Here is a 23663-nt window from a genome sequence, read left to right on the forward strand (position 1 = left end):
ATTTTTCCTCCTCAGGTACCCTCCCTGACACACTAAGTGATCACCTGCCAGCTTATACCCACAGGAGTATTACACAGGTAACAAAGGAACATAAGCTCAAACCTACCCGTAATTTCTTCAAATTCTCCAAAGAGTCTTTCATTTAATTTCTGATGGCAGTTAAGTGGTCCATCCTAAAATGACTCCCCTTAAATGATGCAGTTGAATACTTCAGTGCAAACACATTAGTCCCACAGCATACAAAAACAATTAAAAACAGCCATAGCCCATGGCTCACCAATCAATGTAAACTCGTTATGAAAGACAGAGACAAAATATGGATTGATTGGTAAAAGAATAAAAATAACAAAAATTGGCAACTATTCAGGCAGCTACAAAACCAAGACAGGGACCTCTCTTGTTCGGTATATACTTCTCTGAGGTTCAGGCTAACACGGGGGGATTATGGCTGACAAAGTTCGCAGATGACTGCAAACTGGGGACCATAATCGAATCTCCAGCTGACACAAGCATCCTCCAAAAGGGTCTCACAGAGACGGATGCTTGGTGCCAGAGCCACGGCCTCAAGCTAAATGCTAAAAAGTGCATAGTCATCCCCTTTGGGAAAAACAAGGTGCCCACAAATTAGCACATAGGTGGTAATCCATTAAGTACGGAAGAAGTAATTAGAGATTTGAGGACCAACGTAGATAGTAATCTCTCCTTTGATAATCACGTTGCCAAAGTGGTTAGAAAGACCTTCTATATAGCCCACCTTATCATGAAAGGGTTTGCATCTAGATCAAGAGAGGTCATTGTGCCCCTCTACTCATCACTCATCAGGCCCATAATTGAATACAATGCCCCTTTTGGGATGTACCTTACCGGACACCTGCAGAAACTGGAGAGACCCCAAAAGTACCTCACCAAGAGGATCATGGGCTACAAACAGATGTCCTATGCAGCTCGACTAAAGAAACTCCAGCTCTACTCAGTTGCTTATTGCCTACTCAGAGGCGATCTATGCCTGACGTACAAAGCCATGTCAAACCCAGAATTAATGGACATGTTCCACCTCAAAAAATCCAAGTCCCTTAGAGCTACACGCTCCAGGGACATAAACCTCAGCACAAAAATAAATAGGACATGCTGTAGAGACAGATTCATTTCCCAGAGGCTCCCCTCACTCTGGAATAGAATCCCAATTCATGTTAGACATAGCCCCTCACTGACCCTCTTCAAGCGAAATTTGGACGTGTGGATGGGAAATCGCAAATTTACCCCTGGGGTCTCTCCTGTGTCCCTGCTAGACAGAGGCACAGTAAACTAATCCTAAAAGGGTACCTTCTGTGACCTACTTTACAGAGGCACAGTAGGCTAATCTAATAGGGAGGCGGAAGCCAAATACACTCTGGCTAGGCTTATAAATGACCTAGGGCAGATAGCCTAGTATCTACCTATGAACCTATAAGTAACAAGTAAATAGAAATAGAGTTTTACTCAGCTGCAAGATAGACATAAAACAACCCTAAAAAATTACCATCCTCCATATATTGTCTCTCATCAGCCCAGGTAAAAAAAAAAAAAAAAAAAATCCCAGCCCATATTCAAATACTTCATAGAATGCAAAGCCAACTTAATCTCAAACTCATGTAACACCCCCCTTCCACACAGCCAACTTCCCCTACCTTAGACCCTACCACATTTTCTTCACAAAACTCACCTATTTGCAACCTCTCCAATACACATGCAGACAACTGCACCCACTTTACCTTTCAACCAGTTTCTATAACTCTCATAAAAATCTTTTATGTAAACTAAAACTTTGTTCCTCCTTACTCGACAACCTTCCCAAAGAATACCTAAATCTAGCTGCAGATGCAATAGCCTACCCAATCAGCATTGTTATTAATAGATCTTTATCAGAATCCTGTGTCCGTAACTTGTGGAAAATGGCACTCATTGCCCCATTATATAAAGGAGGTAGTTCCACTGACATTTCAAATTTCCATCTCATAGCCATCCTGTCTCCCCTTTCTAAAATCCTTTGAAAGATGTATCAATCAACAATTTCTCCACTATCTCGTAAAAAATAAGCAAATCACTAATATGCAACATTTTATTTATTTATTGCATTTGTTGACTGGGAGAGTCCACTGGGCCATGTCGGCCCATTTTCAGTGGAGGCCCGGGGAGAAAAGCTCCATAAGAAAATTACATTACATTACATTAATATCAATAGTGACAAAGAGATTTGGTAATAGACAATATTCAGAGTCAGAAGCATTAAGTAGCATTAATGTAAGCCATAGGCTTACATGAGAAACATGAATTACAAATGAAAAATGAGGAATAATAAAAGAGGTTACGTATTTACAGCATATGTAGTATATATAATTTATAGTATGCTATAGGTTTTCATGAGAAACCTGGATTTCAGCCACACCACAGCATCTCTACTGCATTACTATAGTTTACAGACACTGCCAATATGGCTCACAACTCTAATAAACTTGTATATGCAGTATTTCTAGATCTATCAAAAGCCTTTGACATGGTGTCTTGCAGTAAACTCTTCAATTAACTCTCCACCCTGGTTCTAACATCTGCATCTATTCAGTGGTTCTATAGTTACCTTGCCAACAGGCAAGAGCTGTAAAATGGCAAGGATCAATCACCACGTGTCTTCCCACTTCCACAGGAGTCCCACAAGGATTGATCCTTGGCCCTCTACTGCTCAATATTTTTATAAATAAGCTGCATTTATCTTCTTCTGAAGGTACCTTGATTCAGAATGCAGATGACTCTACCATTATCTTCTCTTCAAACACTTTAACTCACCCCCAAGAAATCACTCAGCAAGCTGTCATCTCCATTGAAAACTGGCTTATATTGACCCCCCAAAAAACAAACTCCTCCTCTTTACCCCCAAAACTCACACTCCTAACAAAGGATCTTTCAAAATCTTTTCAGCAAATGGCACTGAATTTCAGTTAGTCCACCATACCCAACTACTAGGAGTCATAACAGATGATCTTAAATTTGACCTGCACATCCAAAGCAATATCAAGAAAACCCACTAAAAACTAGACATACTATACAGAAACAATCATTTTTTGAGCACACTCACAAAAATTACTCTAGCCAAAACCTACCTTTTGTCCTCCCTACTCTATGAAGCACCAGTTCCAACTAATTTACAATCCTCCATAAAAACAAACTTGAAAGCTGCTACAACAAAATTGCCTAGTCTTCTACTAACTCATGCTCCTTTACCCATCACTGTAAGGTTTGCATACCCTTAGCTGGCCGGAACACCCCCTCTACCTATCCTACATTCAGCTTATAACAATACCTACAATTATACGTAAGCCATTAGCCTTTAATCAACATGTAATTTACAAAAATAATTCTTAGATCAGAAGATAAACAACTTCTCACCATAAATAAACCAAATAAATCCCCTGGGCAAAGCCTATACTCATACCAGTAGCAAAAAAAAAAAAAAAAAAATGGAACTCCACAAACCAACAACTGGTATTAGAACACAAACCAAGGCAAAACAAAGAAAAAACAAACTGCAGTTCTGCAGAAACTCTGACTGTAAGCTCCTGGATCAACCAAATGTACTCTGAAACAAAATAAAGTACTTCAAATAGTAAAAACTTCTTCAGATAAGTTCATCAATATTTAAAAGCTGTTTGTATAACCTGGTCTTATCACATGACCTCAAACCCTCTGACCTCGTGCAATAGATTTAAAGTGACAACACCTTAGGTACATGCAAACCAATATTTAATGGAAAACTTAAAAGTATTTTAAAACCCTTTTCTTTTGTGTAAAATAGTCTTAAATCTTTAAATATCCCTTGTATCAATATCCACCAGCGTGACACAAATTTTCTAATGCAATTTATAACACATCCACAATGTTTATATTTGCAGTGCTTTTATTTTTAATAAACAGCTTATGGAAGTTTTCTCATTTAAACCTGGCCACATGCTAACATTTAAAGTCAATTGCCAATAAAGTTCTCTTTTCTCCAATAATAGTGGTCGGGGCTCTCCCTGTTTATTATTACCTTTCTGTAAAATGACAAATGTAAAATGATGTTCAGGTTGAGCTTTTAGATGTTTAACCAGAGCTTTATTTTCATTTTTTTCTCTTTAAATCCTACATATATTCATATATACTGTCTTTTAATTTCCGCTCAGCCTTTCCTATATAATATCCTGAACATTCTTTGTATAAAACAGTATAAACAACTCCCTGTGTCTGACAGTTTAGCGTACCATGACTATGAAATACATTTTTTTGTCTTTTGGCTTTTCCTGGTAAGGGGTCGCCACAGCGGAACTCTGGTCCGCTAATGATTGGCAGTAGATTTTTACAAAATGCCGAGGTGCCAGCTCGACACTCAAACTTCAACGAAGGCACGCCCATTTCCGCATGCATGTCTTTCGAACGCTACCCAACCACGGGAGGATATGCAGACTCCACACAGAAGGCACTCCCAAGCCCAGCCGAGAATCGAACGGGAGAACCTCTTGCTGTGAGGTAACAACACTACTGCTGTACCACCGTGGCATCCGACTATGAAATACATAACCTTTTATTTTAAAGTAGTTACATTCTAGCATGTATTTGCAAGAAGAGCATCTTCCACATTTACTCATTCTGTTGGGCCTGTTACTCTTCTGTCTAGTACCAAAGGCTTCAACAATGTTCTTTAAATTGTGACTGTTTTTATGTACTATGTGTGGCTTGGGTCCAATTTTTTTTAGGAATTCACTGTTCTCTCCCAGAATCTGCCAATTCTTTTCAATGTTGTTTTTAATGATGTAACTCTCAGAACTGAAAATTGTTATAAAAGAGTTCCTGAAGTTTTAGCCCTCAGACTTCAAAGCTGGCATATCACAATAATGTGTAGCAGCCATTACATTTGTTCATCCCACCACTATCCAGTAATGTTACATAGAATTTATTTTCTCTCTTGTTGATAACTTCATACATTATATTGTCAATAGAGCCACAGTTTTTTATTTTGTTTTGAAGTACGTTTGGTTGATCCAGGAGCTTACAGTCGTAGTCTCTGCAGACCTACAGCTTGTTTTTTTCTTTAAAAAATGGAACTCCTTACCTCTAACCACCAGAATTATTTCAACCTGCCCACCTTTAAATGCTCCCTAAAAGAATACCTTACAATATATTGGACCTGCTCCTGTCCTAATCCTGCCTGAGCTTACTCACTATATACTACTCACCCCCCTTCACCCTAGCCCACACTTCACTACTCTCTACAGCCTCTTACTCTACTCCAGTGTTTTACCCACTACCTAACCTTATTTAATTCATCTCTGCAGGCCTTTGCTCTACCTCTTTCCTTCCTACTCACCTAAGCTAACTAAAGATACCCTACCCCCACTCTTCTTATCATCTTCTTCTCTTCATCCTTCTATAACCATAGCATGAACACCTCTCACATACTAAGACTTCACTCAATTTCACCTCAGTGCCTCTAATCGTGTAATCTCTGCTATCTCTGTAAATATTTATTAGAATTGTCTCCGGTCTCATTTACCACATGCTAGTCTATGTAACAAATAATATGACTATTGAATTTTTCCTCACATATTTTATTCAACTCATTTTCTTTGCACTCTGCTATGAAACATTTGTTCTATGTTTTTCTCTTTACAACATTCTTTCACTCTTATGTTTGTATTGCAGCATGATACTTTGTGATTTAAAATGTCTGTACTTGCTGTTTTGTAATGGAACTTGATACTTTGTGATTGAAAATATCGGTACTTGAATTTTGAAGTATTGTCCTGAGCCCCCTCTGAAAATGGGTACTTTCTGGTCCAGTCAGACTTTCCCAGTAAACAAATGTTAAATAAATTGTACTAACAATAATTGCTATGCTCAACACTGCCCATCATTGGAGGCAGATTATATCTTTGTGGGTGGCAGTTGAATTTGCTAATGCGTCCCTCTCTCTAGGGCAACTCAAAAACTAGTCAGCACTCAAAACAAACTGCAAAAACATGCTGTTAAAAATACTTTAATAAAACCAAGGGCAGCCCAAAGACCAGTTCATAGCTTCATAGGTAGGTACTAGGCTATCTGCGCGAAGGCATTTATAAGCCTAGCTGGAATGTGTTGACTTTTACCGCCCCCTTAGATTAGTTCCCTGTGCCTCTGTACAGCAGAGCCATTGAAGTGATCCCTGGGGTAAACTTTCTGTTTCCCATCCACTCGTCAAGGTTTCTCTTGAAGAGGGTTAGCGAGGAGCTTTGCCTAATGTAAATTGGAATCTTGTTCCAGAGCATGGGAAGTCTCTGGGACAGGAATCTATCCATCCAGCACATCCTATTTATTGTTGTGGTGAGGTTTAGATCCCTGGAGCGTGTGGCTCGAGGGGATATGGTTTTCTTTAGGTGGAGCATGTCCATCAATTCTGGGTTGGACATGGCCTTGTATGTCAGGCAGAGATCACCTCTGAGTAGGCGGTATGCAATCGAGTACAGCTGGAGTTTCTTCAGTGGAGCTGCATAGGGCATCTGCTTGAGGCCAGTGATCCTCTTGATGAGGTACTTCTGTGGTCTTTCCATTTGTTGCAGGTGTCTTGTAAGGTACATCCCAAATGGGGCATTGTACTCCATGATGGGTCTGATGAGTGATGCATAGAGGAGCCCAATGACCTCTTTGATCTGGATGCAAACCCTTTTGTGATTAGGTGGGCCACATAGAAGGATTTTCTAACCACTTTGGCAATGTGATTATCAAAGGAGAGGTTACTATCTAGTTGGGTCCCCAGATCCCTTATTATGTTTTCCATATTTAGGGGGCTACTACCTATGTGGTAGTTTGTGGGTACTTTGTCTTTTCCAAAGGGGATGACTATGCACTTTTTGGCATTTAGCTTGAGGCCATGGTTTTGACATCAGGTATCTGTCTCAGTGAGACCCTTTTGGAGGATGTCTGTGTCAGCTGGAGAGTCAATTATAGCCCCTAGTTTGCAGTCATCTGCGAACTTGGTCAGTCATAGGTCCTCCTGTGCTTGCCTGTACCTCTGAGAAGTATATGCCGAACAGTTTCAGCAAAACACCTTCATCAGGTACATATATTGCAGGTGTGTAGCTTGCAGGATCTTGAACATTACTTTTGTAACATGTGAAACAAATGCACTTGTTCAATAATTTGAGCACTCTTTAGTATTGCTTTTTTGCAATGTAAAGTGTCCTTTTCCAATCCAGTGGCCACTGCCATGATTTGGTGGTATATTCCAAGTAATGCTGAACAGCATTAATTTGCAGGGCTTAAAACAATTCGATTGGAATTTCATTATTTCTTGAATCTTTGTCATTCACTAGGCTTTTCATTACCTAACTCCAATCTCTCGGATGTCTGTCTTTAGATGAGACAGCTCATGCTGTTGTATAGAACATTGATGTTAGGATCCTCTTGCTGTAGTTCCACTGTGTATTTTTGTCACTTCTTTAATATTTTCTGCTTCTGCTATGTCCCTAATTTAAGAAACTATGTCATGTTTTAGAAAGGAAAAACAAAAAACACACTTAAGCTACTTTGAGTATGTCCTCCTTAAACTTGAATCTATTGCCCTGTCTGTGCCATTAAAGCAACATTTTTTTGTTTACACTATCCTAATCAGACAGTTTCTACAATTTTATCTTTTTAATCAAAATATGACAATGTTTTGGAATTTGAGGGGGTAAATTAAATTGTATTAGTGTTATATGGTTTGTAAATTATTAAATAAGTTTCAATACTCATATAGCATATTAAGAAGATGTTCATCGTGTTTCACTGTTGCAGTCATTACACTTGGGTTATCCTGCTGGCAGGCTACCCGCAGTCGATCTGAATTCCAAAGTCCTGGTCCGGCGTCTGTTGCTGTCGCCTCTTCCCTGACGTCAGTGCTCCAGGGGTATATAAGATGCAGCCGACGCCATTTTCTTCAGTCTTTCTTGCCACGCGGTGCCCAAAGCAAAAGCAGTTCGCAAGTGCCAGTCGGCCGACTCCTGAGATTTTCGAAATCGAATTTCAGATCCGAAGTCTTCAATAAAGCTAGTACCCCATTGGGGAAACTTTTTTCTTGCTCCAGACCGATGTCAGAAAAAGTTAACAATTGTATTTCTTGTGGGAAGCAAATACCTCATAAGGATTTTCATTCTTACTGTATTCCTTGCTTAGGCCCTGACCACGATGTTGCTAGTTGTCGGTTTTGTGCTAGATTTAACCAACGCATTATTAAGCATCGGTACGATTTTGCTTTTCATTATTTTTGCAGAAGGTTTAACTATATAATGCCATCAGAACAACCGATGACCGGAATTCATAAAAAAACGCAAGGATAAAGACAAGGACAAGCATCTGAGGTCCAAAACCGACGACGAAGCCTCTTCTAGGCCAGTCGCCGGTTCGCCAGTGCTCAGTGAGGCGCTTTCGCAGCCCCTGACTCCTGCTACCTCAGAGCCACAGGCCGCCTCCGACTCCCACGTGGAGACAGCTAGGCCTCTGGATACTCAAGGTATTGGCCCTTAGGAAATTGATCCCTCAGATGGGTCCGTAGCCGCTGAGCAGGCATCGGCTTCTGAGGGTGTCTTCAGACCTACACAACTTTATATAAAGCCTACTTCAGCATCCAAGACAAAGTCTAAAACAGTTTTAAAGACAAGGAAACCAGTACAGCATTCTCCAGGACAGACTTCTATGCCTAAGAAACAGATGTTCAAAATGGCGAAGACCTGATTACTTTGATCAGGGGTTCCCATCCCCCTCCTGATAAGAGGCCTAGGCAAGGCACTGAATATGATTCCTCTGATCAGGTTTCTATTTCCTCTGATTCCTCTTCTGAACAGGGATATTCTGTTCCTCCCTATGAGGATTCTGATGCTGAAGATTCTATTCCTTCAGCTTCTCCTCCTGAGGACTATTCATTTAGGGAAACCTGCATACCATGAGGGAGCATTTCCACTGGGAGAGCCAAGATTATTCCAATTCAAAGAAAAGACTTAGAGACTTTCTTTTACTTCCTCAGCACAGACCTCTTGCAATTCCCCCTGTTCTAGCCATAGTAGATGATGTATTTTCAGAGTCCGGTCTGTCGCCAGACTCTTTATCTCATGCTCCTGTTAAGCCGGACAGATACTACAGAGTTTCAGACTCCCATACATTTCTTTACAAAAACTCTGCTGCTGACCTAGAAACTATCTCACAGGGTCCAGAAGGGGTCAAGGCTGCTTCTGCTAAAAACCCTGTCCCCTCAGATAGAGATTCTAGGGCATTGGACAGATGGGGGAAAAAAGTTTACACTTCTGCTACCTTGGCTGTAAGGGCTTTAAATTGTCAATTTCATATGCTCAAATACCAGCAATACTTAATGTCTTTGTTAAAACAAAAAATGTTGACAAATTCTGAATGTTCAGAGAACAAAGATTTGCAGGATTTATTGCATGCAGCTGAACAAGTGGGAAAACATACTTTGCAATGTGGCTATGATTCACTGGAGGCCTTGTGCAGGGCCGCTGTTATAGGTTCTGTTATTAGAAAGCATGAATGGTTAAAGGAACAGAATCTGCCTGATCATGTTAAAGCAAAATTATTGGATGCTCCATTACAGCATGATAATTTGTTTGGTGTTAAGGCAGAAGAGGTGTTGAAGAAAATGGAGGATAAGGCTAAATCTATGCAGACAGTAAAAGATTTCATACAGGTACAGCCACCCAGATTTAGCAGGAACTGGCCCTCTAGGAATTGGTCCTTTCCAGTGTCAGACAGACCACAAAGAGACAGATTCAGATGCCCTAGAGGCAGGCAACAGCCCCAGGGCTTATACAGGCCCAAACAATGGGGTGCTTCTACTTCCAAAAGCGGAGAAGACAAATCACAGCCTTATAGAAAACAGTCCCAATGACTTCCCTCTGCCAATGTCAAACACTTATTTTTTTGGCAGCACCCTTAGGGGGAAAGCTAGCACTTTTTTTCTCAAAACTGGCACAAGATCACCCAGGACAAATGGGTCTTAAATATAGTCTCTCAGGGCTACAGGTTCCATTTTCACACGCTTCAAAAGGCAAAAGGTATGCCAGACCTGCCACACAATCAGTGGACAGAGGCACAAAAACAAGTTTCATCTCTCATGGACATGGGGGCTATTCAGCCAGTGCCACAACAAGAGCAGGGACAAGGATTTTACTCAAGAATTTTCTTAGTACCAAGAAAGGACAAAGCCTGGAGACCAATTCTGGACCTGTCTATTCTAAATACTTTTCTGGACGTCCCAAAATTCAAAATGTTGACTCTACAGCAGCTTCTACCCATGCTGGACAAGAAGGCTTGGCTTGTAACTTTGGACCACAAAGAGGCATACCTGCATGTCCCAATCAGACAATCTTGCAGAAGATACCTCAGATTCACAGCTGGCTCAATGCACTACCAATTCACTGCACTACCCTTTGGCTTATCTACTGCACCCAGGGTCTTCACAAAATGCCTGACACCAGTAATTGCATTTTGCAGGCAAAGAGGAATTCAAATATATCCCTACTTGGACGACTGCCTTATTCAAGCAAAGACCAAAGATATTCTACTACAGCATCTGGCGTTTGTAAAAAGATTACTAATTTGCCTAGGGTACACAGTAAATGAAAAGAAATCAAAACTAGTACCCTCACAAGAGATAATATTCCTGGGTGCAAGCTTAAATACAACTGCCCAGATGGCTTATCTCATGCCAGACAAAGGCAACTGACTTCTTACTTCAAAAACATGGCAACTAAGACCCAGTTATCTGCAAGAAAAATTCTGCAGGCTCTGGGCTGCATGGCATCCTGCATTCTACTAATTCCATATGCAAGACTGCATATGAGGAAACTACAATGGTATCTAAAAAGTGTTTGGACTCAACATTGCCACAGCCTGGAAACAGTAATTACTCTCATTCCATGCCTGCAACAGGAATTTCAATGGTGGGCACAGGCCTGTCACCACAACAAGGGACAGCCATTCACCTTACCTACTGCCAGGCAGACACTAACAACGGATGCATCAGATTATGCCTGGGGGGCGCACATGGCAGGAAAATGTATTCAGGGCACATGGCCCACAAACCAAATGCATCTTCATATCAATCAAAAAGAGATGCTAGCTGTACAAAATGCCCTGACAGCCTTCAAAGACCTACTTCATCCAGGACAACTGCTGATAAAGACGGACAATACTACAGTCATGTGGTACATAAACAAACAAGGGGGCACACATTCCTACCCCCTCTGCAGACAAGCCATGACTTTGTGGAACACAGCATTGACTTATCACGTACATCTGCAAGCACAATTCCTGCCAGGAAAGACAAATACTTTGGCAGATGAACTAAGCAGAAACCTCATGGATCCTCACGAGTGGAAACTATATCCACAAATCTTCAACATGATAACAGTGAAATGGGGATGCCCAGACATAGATCTATTCGCCTCCCCTCACAACTTCCAGCTACAGAGATTCTGCACTCGGACTTATCACAAGCAAACATGGAAAGTGGATGCCCTTTCATTCAGCTGGAAAGCCCTTACAGTATATGCCTTCCCTCCTCTGCCTCTCCTCTCCAAGGTACTCCTAAAGGTCAGACGAGAAGCCAAAAATGATACTGATTGCCCCAGACTGGCCACGCCAGCACTGGTACCCAATCCTAAAGAGCTTGTCTCAAGGCCCAGCCTGGACATTGCCTCTAATACCTCATTTGCTGACCCAACAGAACAATCAGATCCTGCACAGCCAACTCAGAACCCTAAATCTGGCTTAATGGCGAATAATGTAATCATTCAGAACACTCCTTTCTCTAAAGCAGTTATGGATGTTATTTTGGAGTCCAGGAGGCCCAGCACCAGAAAATCTTATGCAGAAAAATGGAAGAGATTCTGTGCTTGGAACCAAGCGCAGGGAATTGACACGTTTGTACCAAATATTCATCAGATTTTGCAATACCTAACTGAGATGCTGGACAACGGCCTATCCATCGCATCAATTAAGATACATGCCTCTGCCATTTCAGCTCATTACAATACGGACCCACCTATTTTTTCTCATCCACTGCTAAGACAGTTTCTCAGAGGGGCCAAAAACATAAGACCTCCAAGGAGAGCTCCAATACCTGCATGGGACCTCAATTTTGTCTTGAAAAAACTCACACTGCCTCCTTTTGAGCCAGCCAATACAGCAGAGATAAAATACTTGTCATGGAAAACCGCTTTTCTCCCAGCAATAACTTCAACAAGAAGAGTCTCAGAGTTACAGGCACTAATGGCTGTGGAACCTTTTATTATTTTCCATCAGGACAGGGTTTCTCTAAGGACAAACCCAACATTTATGCCTAAGGTAGTGTCCAGTGTTGCTCTTAACCAAACCATACACTTGCCTACCTTTTATCCAAACCCACAGAATAAGGGGGAGAGACTTCTGCATTCTTTGGACATACACAGACAGCTATGCTTTTACTTGGACAAAACTAAAGCCTTCAGAAAGACTGAGCAACTCTTAGTGGCAGATGCTGCAGGATCACAAGGAAAAGCCATTTCAAAGCAGACTATTTCAAAATGGATAGGCCACTGCATTCTTTTCTGCTATTCACAACATGGCAAATCAGTGCCCAAGGGCATTAGGCCACATTCTACCAGGACAGCAGCCACTTCAGCAGCCTTCCTCAGAGGAGTACCAACCAAGGACATTTTGGAGGCTGCAACCTGGACTTCAGTGCACACTTTTATAAAGCACTACCATTTACCTCTCTACTCTAAATCCAGAGCAGGCTTTGCCACTGCAGTTCTGCAGGGCCTTATAGCCAATCCTAATTCTATTTAGACCCAGCTGCCCTACCTCAGCTTTGGGATTCAACCCAAGTGTAATGACTGCAACAGTGAAAGACAAACATAGTACAGTTGTGTACCTACCATAAATGTAGATGTTCGAGTGTATTCACTGTTGCAGTCCAGGTTACCCACCCACCATCCCCCTTTCTTTGCTGGGACTTATCTGTACTTCTCTATCCTATACAACCTATGTGGTGTATTTGCTTGTAGATGAAGGTATTGTTTATTTTAGTGCATGCTTTTATAAGCAATGTTTTTTAGCCTACCCTTTTGGGGGCACCTGACATCTGGGGCAAGAAAAACTGAAGAAAATGACGTTGACTGCATCTTTTATACCCCTGGCGCACTGACGTCAGGGAAGAGGCGACAGCAACTGATGCCGGACCAGGACTTTGGAATTCAGGCCGACTGCGGGTAGCCTGACAGTAGGATAACCCAAGTGTAATGACTGCAACAGTGAATACACTCGAACATCTACATTTATGGTAGGTACACAGCCGTACTTTCTTAGCCTAAAATAACCAAAAAAAAAAACTGCATTTATTTATGTTTTGTAGTGCATGGTAGGGTTGAGGTCTGCATTAAGTAAGTCTGAAGAATACATCTGTGACTCCTCACTAACAACTATTCATATATAGTAGATTAAGCTATAGCTTGATTCATACCCAGGCCTAGAGTAACAAGGGCTTGTAGAACTGCAGTCCTAGGCCCATGGATTTGAAATGGGTCCTGCTGCTTCTTCTCTCCATCTAGTCTGACATCTTGTGCTACTGTCTCACCACACAAATAGTCCTCGTTATAATTTTTAATTCCGGGTCCATGAAGTCCATAATCCTACACTGTTCATACCATGAGACATGTATTAATTAATGACAGAACTGTTGTTTCCATTAAAGAGGCAAACCAATGTTATAAAAGACATTGTTGGACAAGGTAGTGATTGCTTTTGTGTTAGTGCATAGGTTAGCAGCCGCATGTGCATGAAAAGTCAAAAACATGCATCACATATGGGCAAACTCCATGATAAATTATTAGTCATCTCTGAGGCAGGCAGACATACTTAACTTTACTCAAAAATAGTGTTTCCCTTCCTCATTTTTGGAACAAGGAAAAGTCAGTTTTCAAGGCATATTTGTTGAAAATATACAAATCGAGCATCTGTGTTTTCATAAACTGTAGGTATTCAAGGATAGGGTGATTTAATTTTATTCATGCCGCTGTTTTGTGGTTATATGGTCATAAAATGGAAAACTCATTTAAACATTTACATTGCTTTATGAGAAATCAACTTATGGATTGCAAAATAATTCTTCCAACCTTAGTTGCATCCTTCATTAAGTTGTTATTAGTATGTGCTATGAGAATACTCTAAATTGTTTGGTAGCCAGTGCTATATGTTTTTTTCCTGTTAGACATAAAACCATTTAGAGCTTTAATGTAAAACCTTTTGCTTTCAGGATCCTGTATTATTTACTGGAACAATGAGAAAGAATCTTGACCCTTTCAATGAATATTCTGATGAAGTCCTTTGGAATGCACTGAAAGAGGTAAATATACCTAACTGCAAAATGAATTACAGTTGTTTATTTAACTCAGTCATATGTATAAATAGGGTCTATATTACAAGACCGAATGCGTCTTGGTCCAACATAAAAGGCTGAAAATGCAAAATATCGAAGCAGCTGTTAAGCAAATTCTTTCCCTGGGAAAGAATGGTGAAGCCCCCCCCACTTAATGTAATTTTTGAAACAGTTTTTTTATATTTTTTGTTGGAACAGTGATTTTTTTCCCTTGGAAAAAAAATCACTGTTCTGACACTTCAACATTGTAAGCTTTCGCTTAGATAGGGTCGATTAATCACAGTTTGCTTTTTTAAGCATTTGGTGATCTAATATAGACCCGTATAAATATAGTAGTTTACAAATACAAATGGTCTCAAATAATTTTAAACAATATGAGTGAGTGCAGTACAGTGAGAACAGAATAGAAGATACTTTTACATGCACCATGTGTAAGGAAATTTTTTCTTCTATGCAATTTTTATATATAATTTCTAAGTACCAAGTCTTGCTTAGTCTTTATTTGAAGCAGTCTACACACACACACACACACACACACACACACACACACACACACACACACACACACACACACATGTGTCATTGTCTCGGTCATGCTGCATACATCTTTAAGATATATTTCCCTTTTTTGCCACTGCTACCTACTGATCATCATTCATTCCCCATCACTATGGAAAGAGTCGTTGGGGAACGCCACCAGTTACCATCTGGAGTGGATCTACTTTTTTTTTGTGTTACTGCTTATCCACCCTACTCATACTTGGCAAAGCATGCAGTAAGCTGAATACAGAGGAATCCCTTCACAGCTAGGTGCTCTCTTACACCTTCTTGCAAGGAGTGATTAGTCATACCATCATAAAACTGTGTACTATATGCAGCTGCCATTAGGAATAATGATGTGGAAAGAAGTGCATTAGCTAAGCACGTTGTACAATATAATAAAACTCATATTTTTAGTTTGAGTGGTTGAATGCATCTTTCCAAGTTTAAGGTTGGGTGATATTAAGAATTTAACCAAACTATGTGAAGTAAAATGGATATTTGAATTGCAACCAGATCATGCACCCAGGTCTCAATGGTATGGCTTCTTTTAAACCTCACTTGAAAGCTCACTTTTTGAAATAAGAATGGATTTGTTAGGTTGTTTATAAAGTTATGAATAATAATATAAAGTATTGCATGTAGTTTGTATATCTTTTATGCTCATTTTTATATGTAAACATACGAGATTTATTAATATATGTGTACTTGAGTAATGAATGTTTCTTTAAGAAGTTATATAGCTAGTTAATGAGTTGATTGTTATATTAGCTTTATATAGGAAGTGATGTAAGTTAATATCATGGTCTGATGAAGCATCTTATCTGATGTGAAAGCGCTAACCGACTATTAAATTAGTTTTATTTTATTCTGTCTTGTTTCTTCACTACATTTTTATACATTTCAAATGTTAACATGGCTGTTCTCCACTCTGCACCCCCAGATGTCTGCTATTTATACAATACTGCCGTACCTCAGAGAAAGGGGAACACTCCATGATACCACCATCTCAAGTTTATTATCTGTCTTTCAATTACAGTTTAGTCATAAGTTCTTTGGAATGCAGTTATAGTCCTTGCACTTTTGCGATGTTCCCATCTGGGCCAGTAATCAAGGAGCCTGAATCCTCACCACTGACACTGGAGAAGAGACATTCACTTGGAATACAAATTGATACACTCAGTATTTCCAGATACAGACCTCTCTGCATCAAGCACAATTTCCCTTAAGAGCACACAGGGAACACCCTCAGCCCAGGGCCTGGGTTTCTTTCTCCCCAGGTCCCCAGTAAGGTTCCCCACTGGCAAAGCTGCAGAGTTAAGTCTTCAGCTGAGTGTCCAAGCCAAATCCTCCATCCTTCACCAATCTCCCCACTGGCAAAGCTGCAGAGTTAAGTCTTCAGCTGAGTGTCCAAGCCAAATCCTCCATCCTTCACCAATCTCCCCAATGGCAAAGCTGCAGAGTTAAGTCTTCAGCTGAGTGTCCAAGCCAAATCCTCCATCCTTCACCAATCTCTCTGTGAAACCGGTTCTTTGTGTCCCTGCTCAAAATAGCTGGCACACACATTCTTTGAAATATGATTTTCATGCGCAAGCGTACACACACACACACACACACACACACACACACACACACACACACACACAGGAAAGGCTGGCACAGGTTTACCCACTGTGCCCCATTCTGCCCACTATATAAATTAGTTTTTCCTGCCACCAGACACTACAATGCCAGCTACCTAAAGCTCTTGCAAGGCTGCCCAATTACACTGAGTGATATGAATATTAATACAAATAGTTATGTTGACCAAAAAGCCAGGCTTCTGGAATGGCCACAGTGTCACCAATAGATATAAGTACATTTCAAAGGATAAAATATTTTCTAAGGGCCATACACAATGAAAATTTAAATATATTTAATAATAAATAACAAAAGAACATGAAAAGACTAAATATATATTTATAATAAACACCAGAGTTACAGTCACAGGAAATATTAAAATAACACAGATGAATAGATTCACACAGTTCCAGAAAAACTGTGCTTAACTAATCTTGCTATATTTTCCTAACTGATTTAAAGAATTGCTGTTCTTGGTCACTTAATAGAGCAAGGCAAGATGAAGTAGGTTTGGGATCTTTCTATTTTTTTTCCCAAGAAACAGAATACCATGAGACTTCAGTCTTTCCTAGTATTAAACATTATTTTAGTGATGGATTCCAGAATGACATCACATACACCTGGTCATCTGACTTCTGGTTCCTATGCAACCCCCATTGCTAGAAACTGCCAGGATTTAGCACCTATGTGTTAATAATAAACACAGAGAGAGCCTTGCTAAGATCTGCTGCAGCTCCTGAAAGTCATAAAATCATAAAACACATCCACTCTTCCTACCGGAGCTAATAAACCATATTTCTTACAGACTTTGCATCTCTGACATCATTCAAAACTGTGAGATGACATATTTATGGCCTAGGCCCAGTAATTTATTTTTCCTACTGTTTCTCAAAGTCAGGTGCATTGAGATTAACCTCTTTTCTTCCAGTATCCTCTGTTACAATACATACATTTAAACAATTACAATAATGCATGTACATTTCTTTTCTGCCCAGCAGGGCATACTCTTGATACATCAAGCAGCTTTACAAATACATCTTCAGCACAATGTATCAGTTTGATATTCTAATAACATATAATTCTTTATACAATTCCAGCTAGCTGTGCTAGCATATGTTACACATCCACTGCTGTATTTCTCCTGGCATAGCTGGTAGTACCTTCTCTCATCACATCTCTCCACCTTTGAAGACTCAAGCTAGTTTTTCAAGTACCCCTTGAAAAATGTTGCTTGAGAGGAATATGCCTGTCTGGAAATACGTTAACCCATATCCTGTCTTGAGATCACATCTGCTTTGGCATTGCTAACTCCACTATGATACTCCACTGTTATATCATATGCCTGCAACCCTAGGCTCCACCTTAGTAACTTGACATTTTGCTGGCTGGCTCAATGTAGCCACATTAAGGGATTGTAGTCTATAAATACAGTGAATTTCCTTCCATGCAGATAGGGTTGAAGTTTCTGCAGTGCCCATAGTATGGCTAAACATTCTTTTTCTCCTGCTGCATAACATTCATCCCTAGGTTGGAGTCTACAGCTGAGATATACCACTGGGTGGTCTTCTTCCTCTGAGGAAGCTTAGCTGAGTACAGCCCCCACCCCATGATCCGCACAACAAATTGTTTACTGTAATCTGAACTGGCTAACATAGGGGATCCTCCCAAAGCCCCTTTAAGCTTTTGGAATGCCTGCTTGCAGGCTGCAGTCCATACTAGCTTGTCTGGCTTGCTTTTTCTCGTCAGGTCTGTAGCTATTGTACTATAATTCTGTAGTACCCTGCTGTCCCCAGGAATGCCCTCACCTGTTTTCTGGTAACAGGGGCAGGCCATGCCTGATTGGCTTCCACTTTGGCAGGATCTGTCTTGATCTTACAACTTCCTACTCTATGTGCCAGGTAGGAGACCTCTGCCATACCCACCTGAATCTTACTGGGCTTAATGGTCAACCCTGCCCTTTACAGTCTGCCCAGGGCCGCCTTGACATATTGAAGGTGGTCATTCCGGGAATGGCCATAAATGGAAATATCATCCAGGTAAACAAGAGCATAATCTCCTAGGATACAATCTACCAGTTTCATGAAGGTTGCTGAGACATTTTTCATCCCAAAGGGCATCTTTGTGAACTCTCATAATCTAAAAGGAGTTACAAAGGCTGACTTCTCTCTAGTGGTGGTAGTCAAGGACACCTGCCAGTAGCCCTTGGTCAGATCAATAGTGGTCAGATCCTTTACCCCATCCAGCTTCTCTAAGGCTTCATCTGTACTAGGCATCGGGTAAGCATCTGACTCTGTGTGACTATTTAGTTTCCTGTAGTCCACACAGAACCTGGTACTGTCATCTTTCTTTGGCACCAGCACCAATGGGGAGGCCCAAGGACTGCTGGACTCCTGGATTACCCCCCAGTTTCAACATTTCATGTATCTTCTCCCTCACAGTGTGTCTGACTCACTCAGGCACCCTGTAAAGGGCCTGCTTGATAGGCCTTTGGGGTTCTGTGTCAACATGGTGCTGCATCGTTGCACCCAGGTTTCCCAGTGAACATGCCACCAAACTCCTATAGCACTGCTTGGATTTCTCGAACCTGGGTAGGGATAGCTGCTGGAACATTGCTACCCCTTCCACTGAGGTTTCAGACAAAGCCTCACTGAGATTAGTCACCAGATCCCCCTTAGACTCCTCCTGCCATCCACTGCAAATACTCAGCACCAGGGCCTCCCTGTCATGTAAGGCTTCTTCATGTCCTGCCTAGCAGTTCTACCATGTAGTTAACATCACTTACCACTTTGAAGGGTCCCTCCCAAGCTGCCTGCAGCTTATTGTGTCTGACAGGAATGATAACTATAACCTGCTGCCCCACAGCATACTCCTGGGCGTGAGCATTCCTGTCATACCAGATCTTTTTCTGCTGTTGGGCTCCTGCCAGGTTCTCCTAGGCCAAGCCCATGAGCTCCCTAAGCCTTGAGGTTTAGGACATATGTCACAACAGCTTCTGTGCGAGATTCACACTCACAGTCCCACTCATCATGGATCATATCTAAAGGCCTCCTCACCCTATGCCCATACAGCAACTCCAAGGGTGAAAAACCTGAGGATTCCTGGGGTACCTCTCTGTAAGCAAACAGCAGATTGGGCAATATTTGTCCCATTCTCTCTTAAACTGGTCTGCAAATGCCTGTAGCATGGTCTTTAGTGTAGAGTTCATCCGCTCCACAAGACTGTTAGTCTGGGGAGGGTAGGGTGTGTTCTTTAGGTGCTTCACCCCACAGTGCTTCCACGGACAAGTCAGCAGGTCTGACATGAAATTGGCACCTCTGTCGGTCAGTATTTCTTTCAGGAAACCTACCCTGCTGAAAATCTCTAACAAAGCATTTGCCACTCTCTCTGCATCAATGGAGGACAGAGCCACCACCTTAGAGCATCTAGTAGCATAATCTACTAACTCCAGGATACACTTCTTCCCTATGTAAAAAACTTGAGGTACTCAGGGCCCCCACAATATCCATAGCTTCCCTCTGAAATGGCTTGTCAATCACAGGCAAAGGCAGTCAAAGGATCTTTGCCCTTTTCTCCTGCCTTGCCTACTTTTTGGCATTGCTTACAGGTCCTGCAGTACTCTGTTACATCCCTTGCAATCCCAGGCCAATAAAAGTTGTGAATAATACGTCTCTTGGTATGCTTTATGCCCATATGAACTGCAAAAGGAATGTCATGGATTATGGTGAAAAGTGCCAGACACATACCTCTCAACTGTACAAATTTTCGCCTTTTATTTTTGGTCCGTTTTTCATAAAATTGTGATTTTCTGGCAAATTAGTAGCAAATCATTAAAGACTGAAGTTAGAAAATAATGACAGAATTTGAGTTTTAGACTTCATACCCTTCAACAAATTCATGCTAATGCAAAACCCGTTAGTCTATCAACTTTCTAAGTTTGTAGGAGCAATATTTAAAAATTATCCCTATTTGTACCACTTGTTTCATAGCTTTGTCCAGATTTCTTACTCTAAGAGGTTGAGAGATATGGCCAAGACACTAGGCTGTAGCCACTACAAGCTGCTGTATTACCTCTCCATCTAGCCCTCCCTCAGGGGTCCACTCTCTGTACAGTAACCCTTTGTTCCAGTATACAGACTCCCCTTTGGATTGAGAAATCAGGTGCCTCCCTAGCTACCTCCTTCAGTCCTCTGAGTGTAGGGTCAGGGAGCTGAGCCTGTGTCAACTCTGTTTTTGTAATTCTTCCCAGCTCTCCTTCCCCAGAAAATCTGGTATCCTCTGACAGTTGTGCCTCTCTGTCAGCCTGGGTACAACCACTCACCTCTGTCCTTGCAGTCACTCTGTCCAAGAGAACATCAGTACCTACCAGCAGCTGTGGCTCTCCTTCATACTTACTGCTACAGGGTATCTCCCTCCCTGAAATAGGCACTTCACCAGCCCTGGCTTCGGGTGTGGTGTCTGTCTGAGTCTCCCCATGCTACCAGATCCACATGCCTGTCTCCAACCCTGACTTCCTGTAACTGCATGTGCATAAGGTACTGCATTATCAAAATCATTACCTATCAGGACATCATCAAGGATATCCTCAAACACACCCACTTGCTTGCTTCCTTTTCCACCCCCCCCAGTCAAGGTGAACCCTGGCCAAAAGCATTTGGAATGGGGTCCCTGCTAAAGCTCTGACTGGAGTGGACTGCCCAAGCAATTACTGCTTCTCTTTAACCACTGCAAGCTTCACACCGGTTATGTCTTAGCAGTGGCCTGTTTTCCATACACTAAGATAGGATATAATCTCTTGTGATAGTTTTGTACCCATGTGGTCTCCAGACAACTTGCCACTGGCATACTGTTATTCTCATTTGCTGGCTCCCCCACCTTTTTTCCCCACCTTGCCTCGTTGGACACCTATGTGATGCATGGCCCCACTTGTTACGTTTAAAACATTTATCCCATGATCCTTGCCATATACCTGAACTAATGGCTTTCACTGTTACTGGTGGTTTATGCTGCCCACAATGGTTCCCTTATATCCATGTGCAGCACTGGGTATCCATTTCCTGTGCAGTGATACCCTGCTTGTTAAGTAGAGATCTCCCTTTTTCCCCAGCTTATCTGCAGCATTACACTCTCGGTCTGCCAACCAGATTCTCATGTCCTCAGGCAAAGTGCTAAGGGCTTGTTCCCTCACCAAAAGGTCTGCCAGCCCTTCAAAAGTGGTGATCTGACCCCACTCACCCACTTATGAAAATAAGTGCTTAACTCAGCAATATGATCACACGCACTTTCATCTGCTTTGCGTCTTTGCTCACAAAACTTTTTTCTGTAAGCTTTAGGTGTTAACTTAAAACATTGAAGTAAACATTTCTTTCCTTTTTCATAGTTTAAACAATCAGTATCACACAATTTAGAAACAGCAGTTATTGCTTTACCATGGAGTAAGGGGGTTAGGAACCATATCCAGAGTCCTTGGTCACCATTATACTGTTTACATACTCTTTCACAGGCGTGAACAAAAGTATCAAAATGATCACCCTCTGTAAATTGGGGAGTAAATTTACTAACCTTTATTGCTTCTGGGGTTTCCCTTCCCCACTACGTCCATGACACTGTCGAAGAGGCAGCATCTCCCTCTCATGTTGACGCTTCTTCTTTTCTTCGGCCTAAACACTGCAGTCTCTCTTTTTCTTCAGCCTACAAATGCAGCAGTTTCTCATCTTCTTCAGCCACCAAATGCCAGAGTTTCTCTGTTGATTCTAGTTCCAAACTTCTGGCCTCAAGTTCAAGTCTTTTTAGCTTCATATGGATTTTTAATCAAGTCCTCTGAGGAAAAGTTGAACTGTCCTATTTCTGAGGGCGGCAAATTCCCATCAACAGGCTGGTTATCCTCCTGATTGCTGGCCTGAGCTGTGACTAAGGCTAAAATCATTTCCTCTTAAATCAGGCTGGCATGCACCAGCCCTTTGGCTTCACACACCTTGGCCAGCTGATTCTTTGTCAGCTTGCCATAATCCCCTGATGACATCTTTGCCTGCTTTCCCTGACTAAACTAAACTAACAAAAAAAGTAAATAAAACTTTTGTGAAATGAAACTCTGAATGTTTACTTTGTGGCTGGTTGAGAGCACACCCACCTTCAGTGACATCTACTTACAGGCTACAGAAGTTTAATAAATATCCACACCACTGCTCACCAATGTGTGACATCCCCCTCCGGGACAGTAATCAAGGAGCCTGAATCCTCATCACTGACACTGGTGAGGGATGTTCACTTGGAATACAAATGGATACACTCAGTAATTCCAGATTCAGACCTCTCTACATCAAGCACAATTTCCCTTAAGAGCACACAAGGAACACACTCAGCCTGGGGTCTGGGTTTCTCTCTCTCTCCTCAGGTCCCCAGTAAGGCTGCTCACTGGCACAGCTGCAGAGTTAAGTCCTCAGCTGAGTGGCCAACCCAAGTCCTCTACCACTGTCTCTCTGAAACCAGTGCTTCATTTCCCTGCTCCAAGTACCTGACACACACACACACACACACACACACACACACACACACACACACACACACACACACACACACACACACACACACACACACACACACACACACAGACACACACACACACACACACACACACACACACACACACACACACACACACACACACACACACACATATATATACCCACACCCATACCTGGGAAAGGTTGGCAAATGTTTATCCACTGTGCCCCCTTCTGACCATCCTATAAGGTAGTTATCCCTGCTATCAGACACTACAAATCCAGCTACCTAAGGCTCTTGCAAGGGTACCCAGTTATACTGAGTGAATTTAATATTAATACAAATGGTAATGTTGATCAAACAGCCAGTTGTCAGGAGTAGTCACAGTGTCACTAATACTTTCAATGGTTAAAATGTTTTCTAAAGGGCCAGGCACAATGAAAAGTTTAAATATATTTCATAATAAATAATAAAAGAACATGGAAATGCTAAATATCTACAATAAACACCAGCGATTTAGCCACAGGAAATATTAAAATAACACTGATGAACA

The 23663-nt window shown here is 41.5% G+C and overlaps 1 protein-coding gene across 3 annotated transcripts in view; it reads left to right on the forward strand.

Moving 5' to 3' along the window:
• The window catches only part of ABCC4 (ATP binding cassette subfamily C member 4), a 2616332-nt gene that overhangs the window by 2405661 nt on the left and 187008 nt on the right, over window positions 1–23663 (forward strand). For all 3 annotated transcript variants that reach the window (XM_044072995.1, XM_044072997.1, XM_044072996.1), the window contains one exon: window positions 14327–14416. In XM_044072995.1, the coding sequence (XP_043928930.1) occupies window positions 14327–14416 (90 nt within the window). The remainder of the gene's footprint in view (window positions 1–14326; window positions 14417–23663) is intronic.

Source organism: Protopterus annectens, chromosome 5.part1, assembly GCF_019279795.1.
Source record: "Protopterus annectens isolate FY-2018-M chromosome 5.part1, PAN1.0, whole genome shotgun sequence".
Classification (NCBI taxonomy): domain Eukaryota; kingdom Metazoa; phylum Chordata; order Ceratodontiformes; family Protopteridae; genus Protopterus; species Protopterus annectens.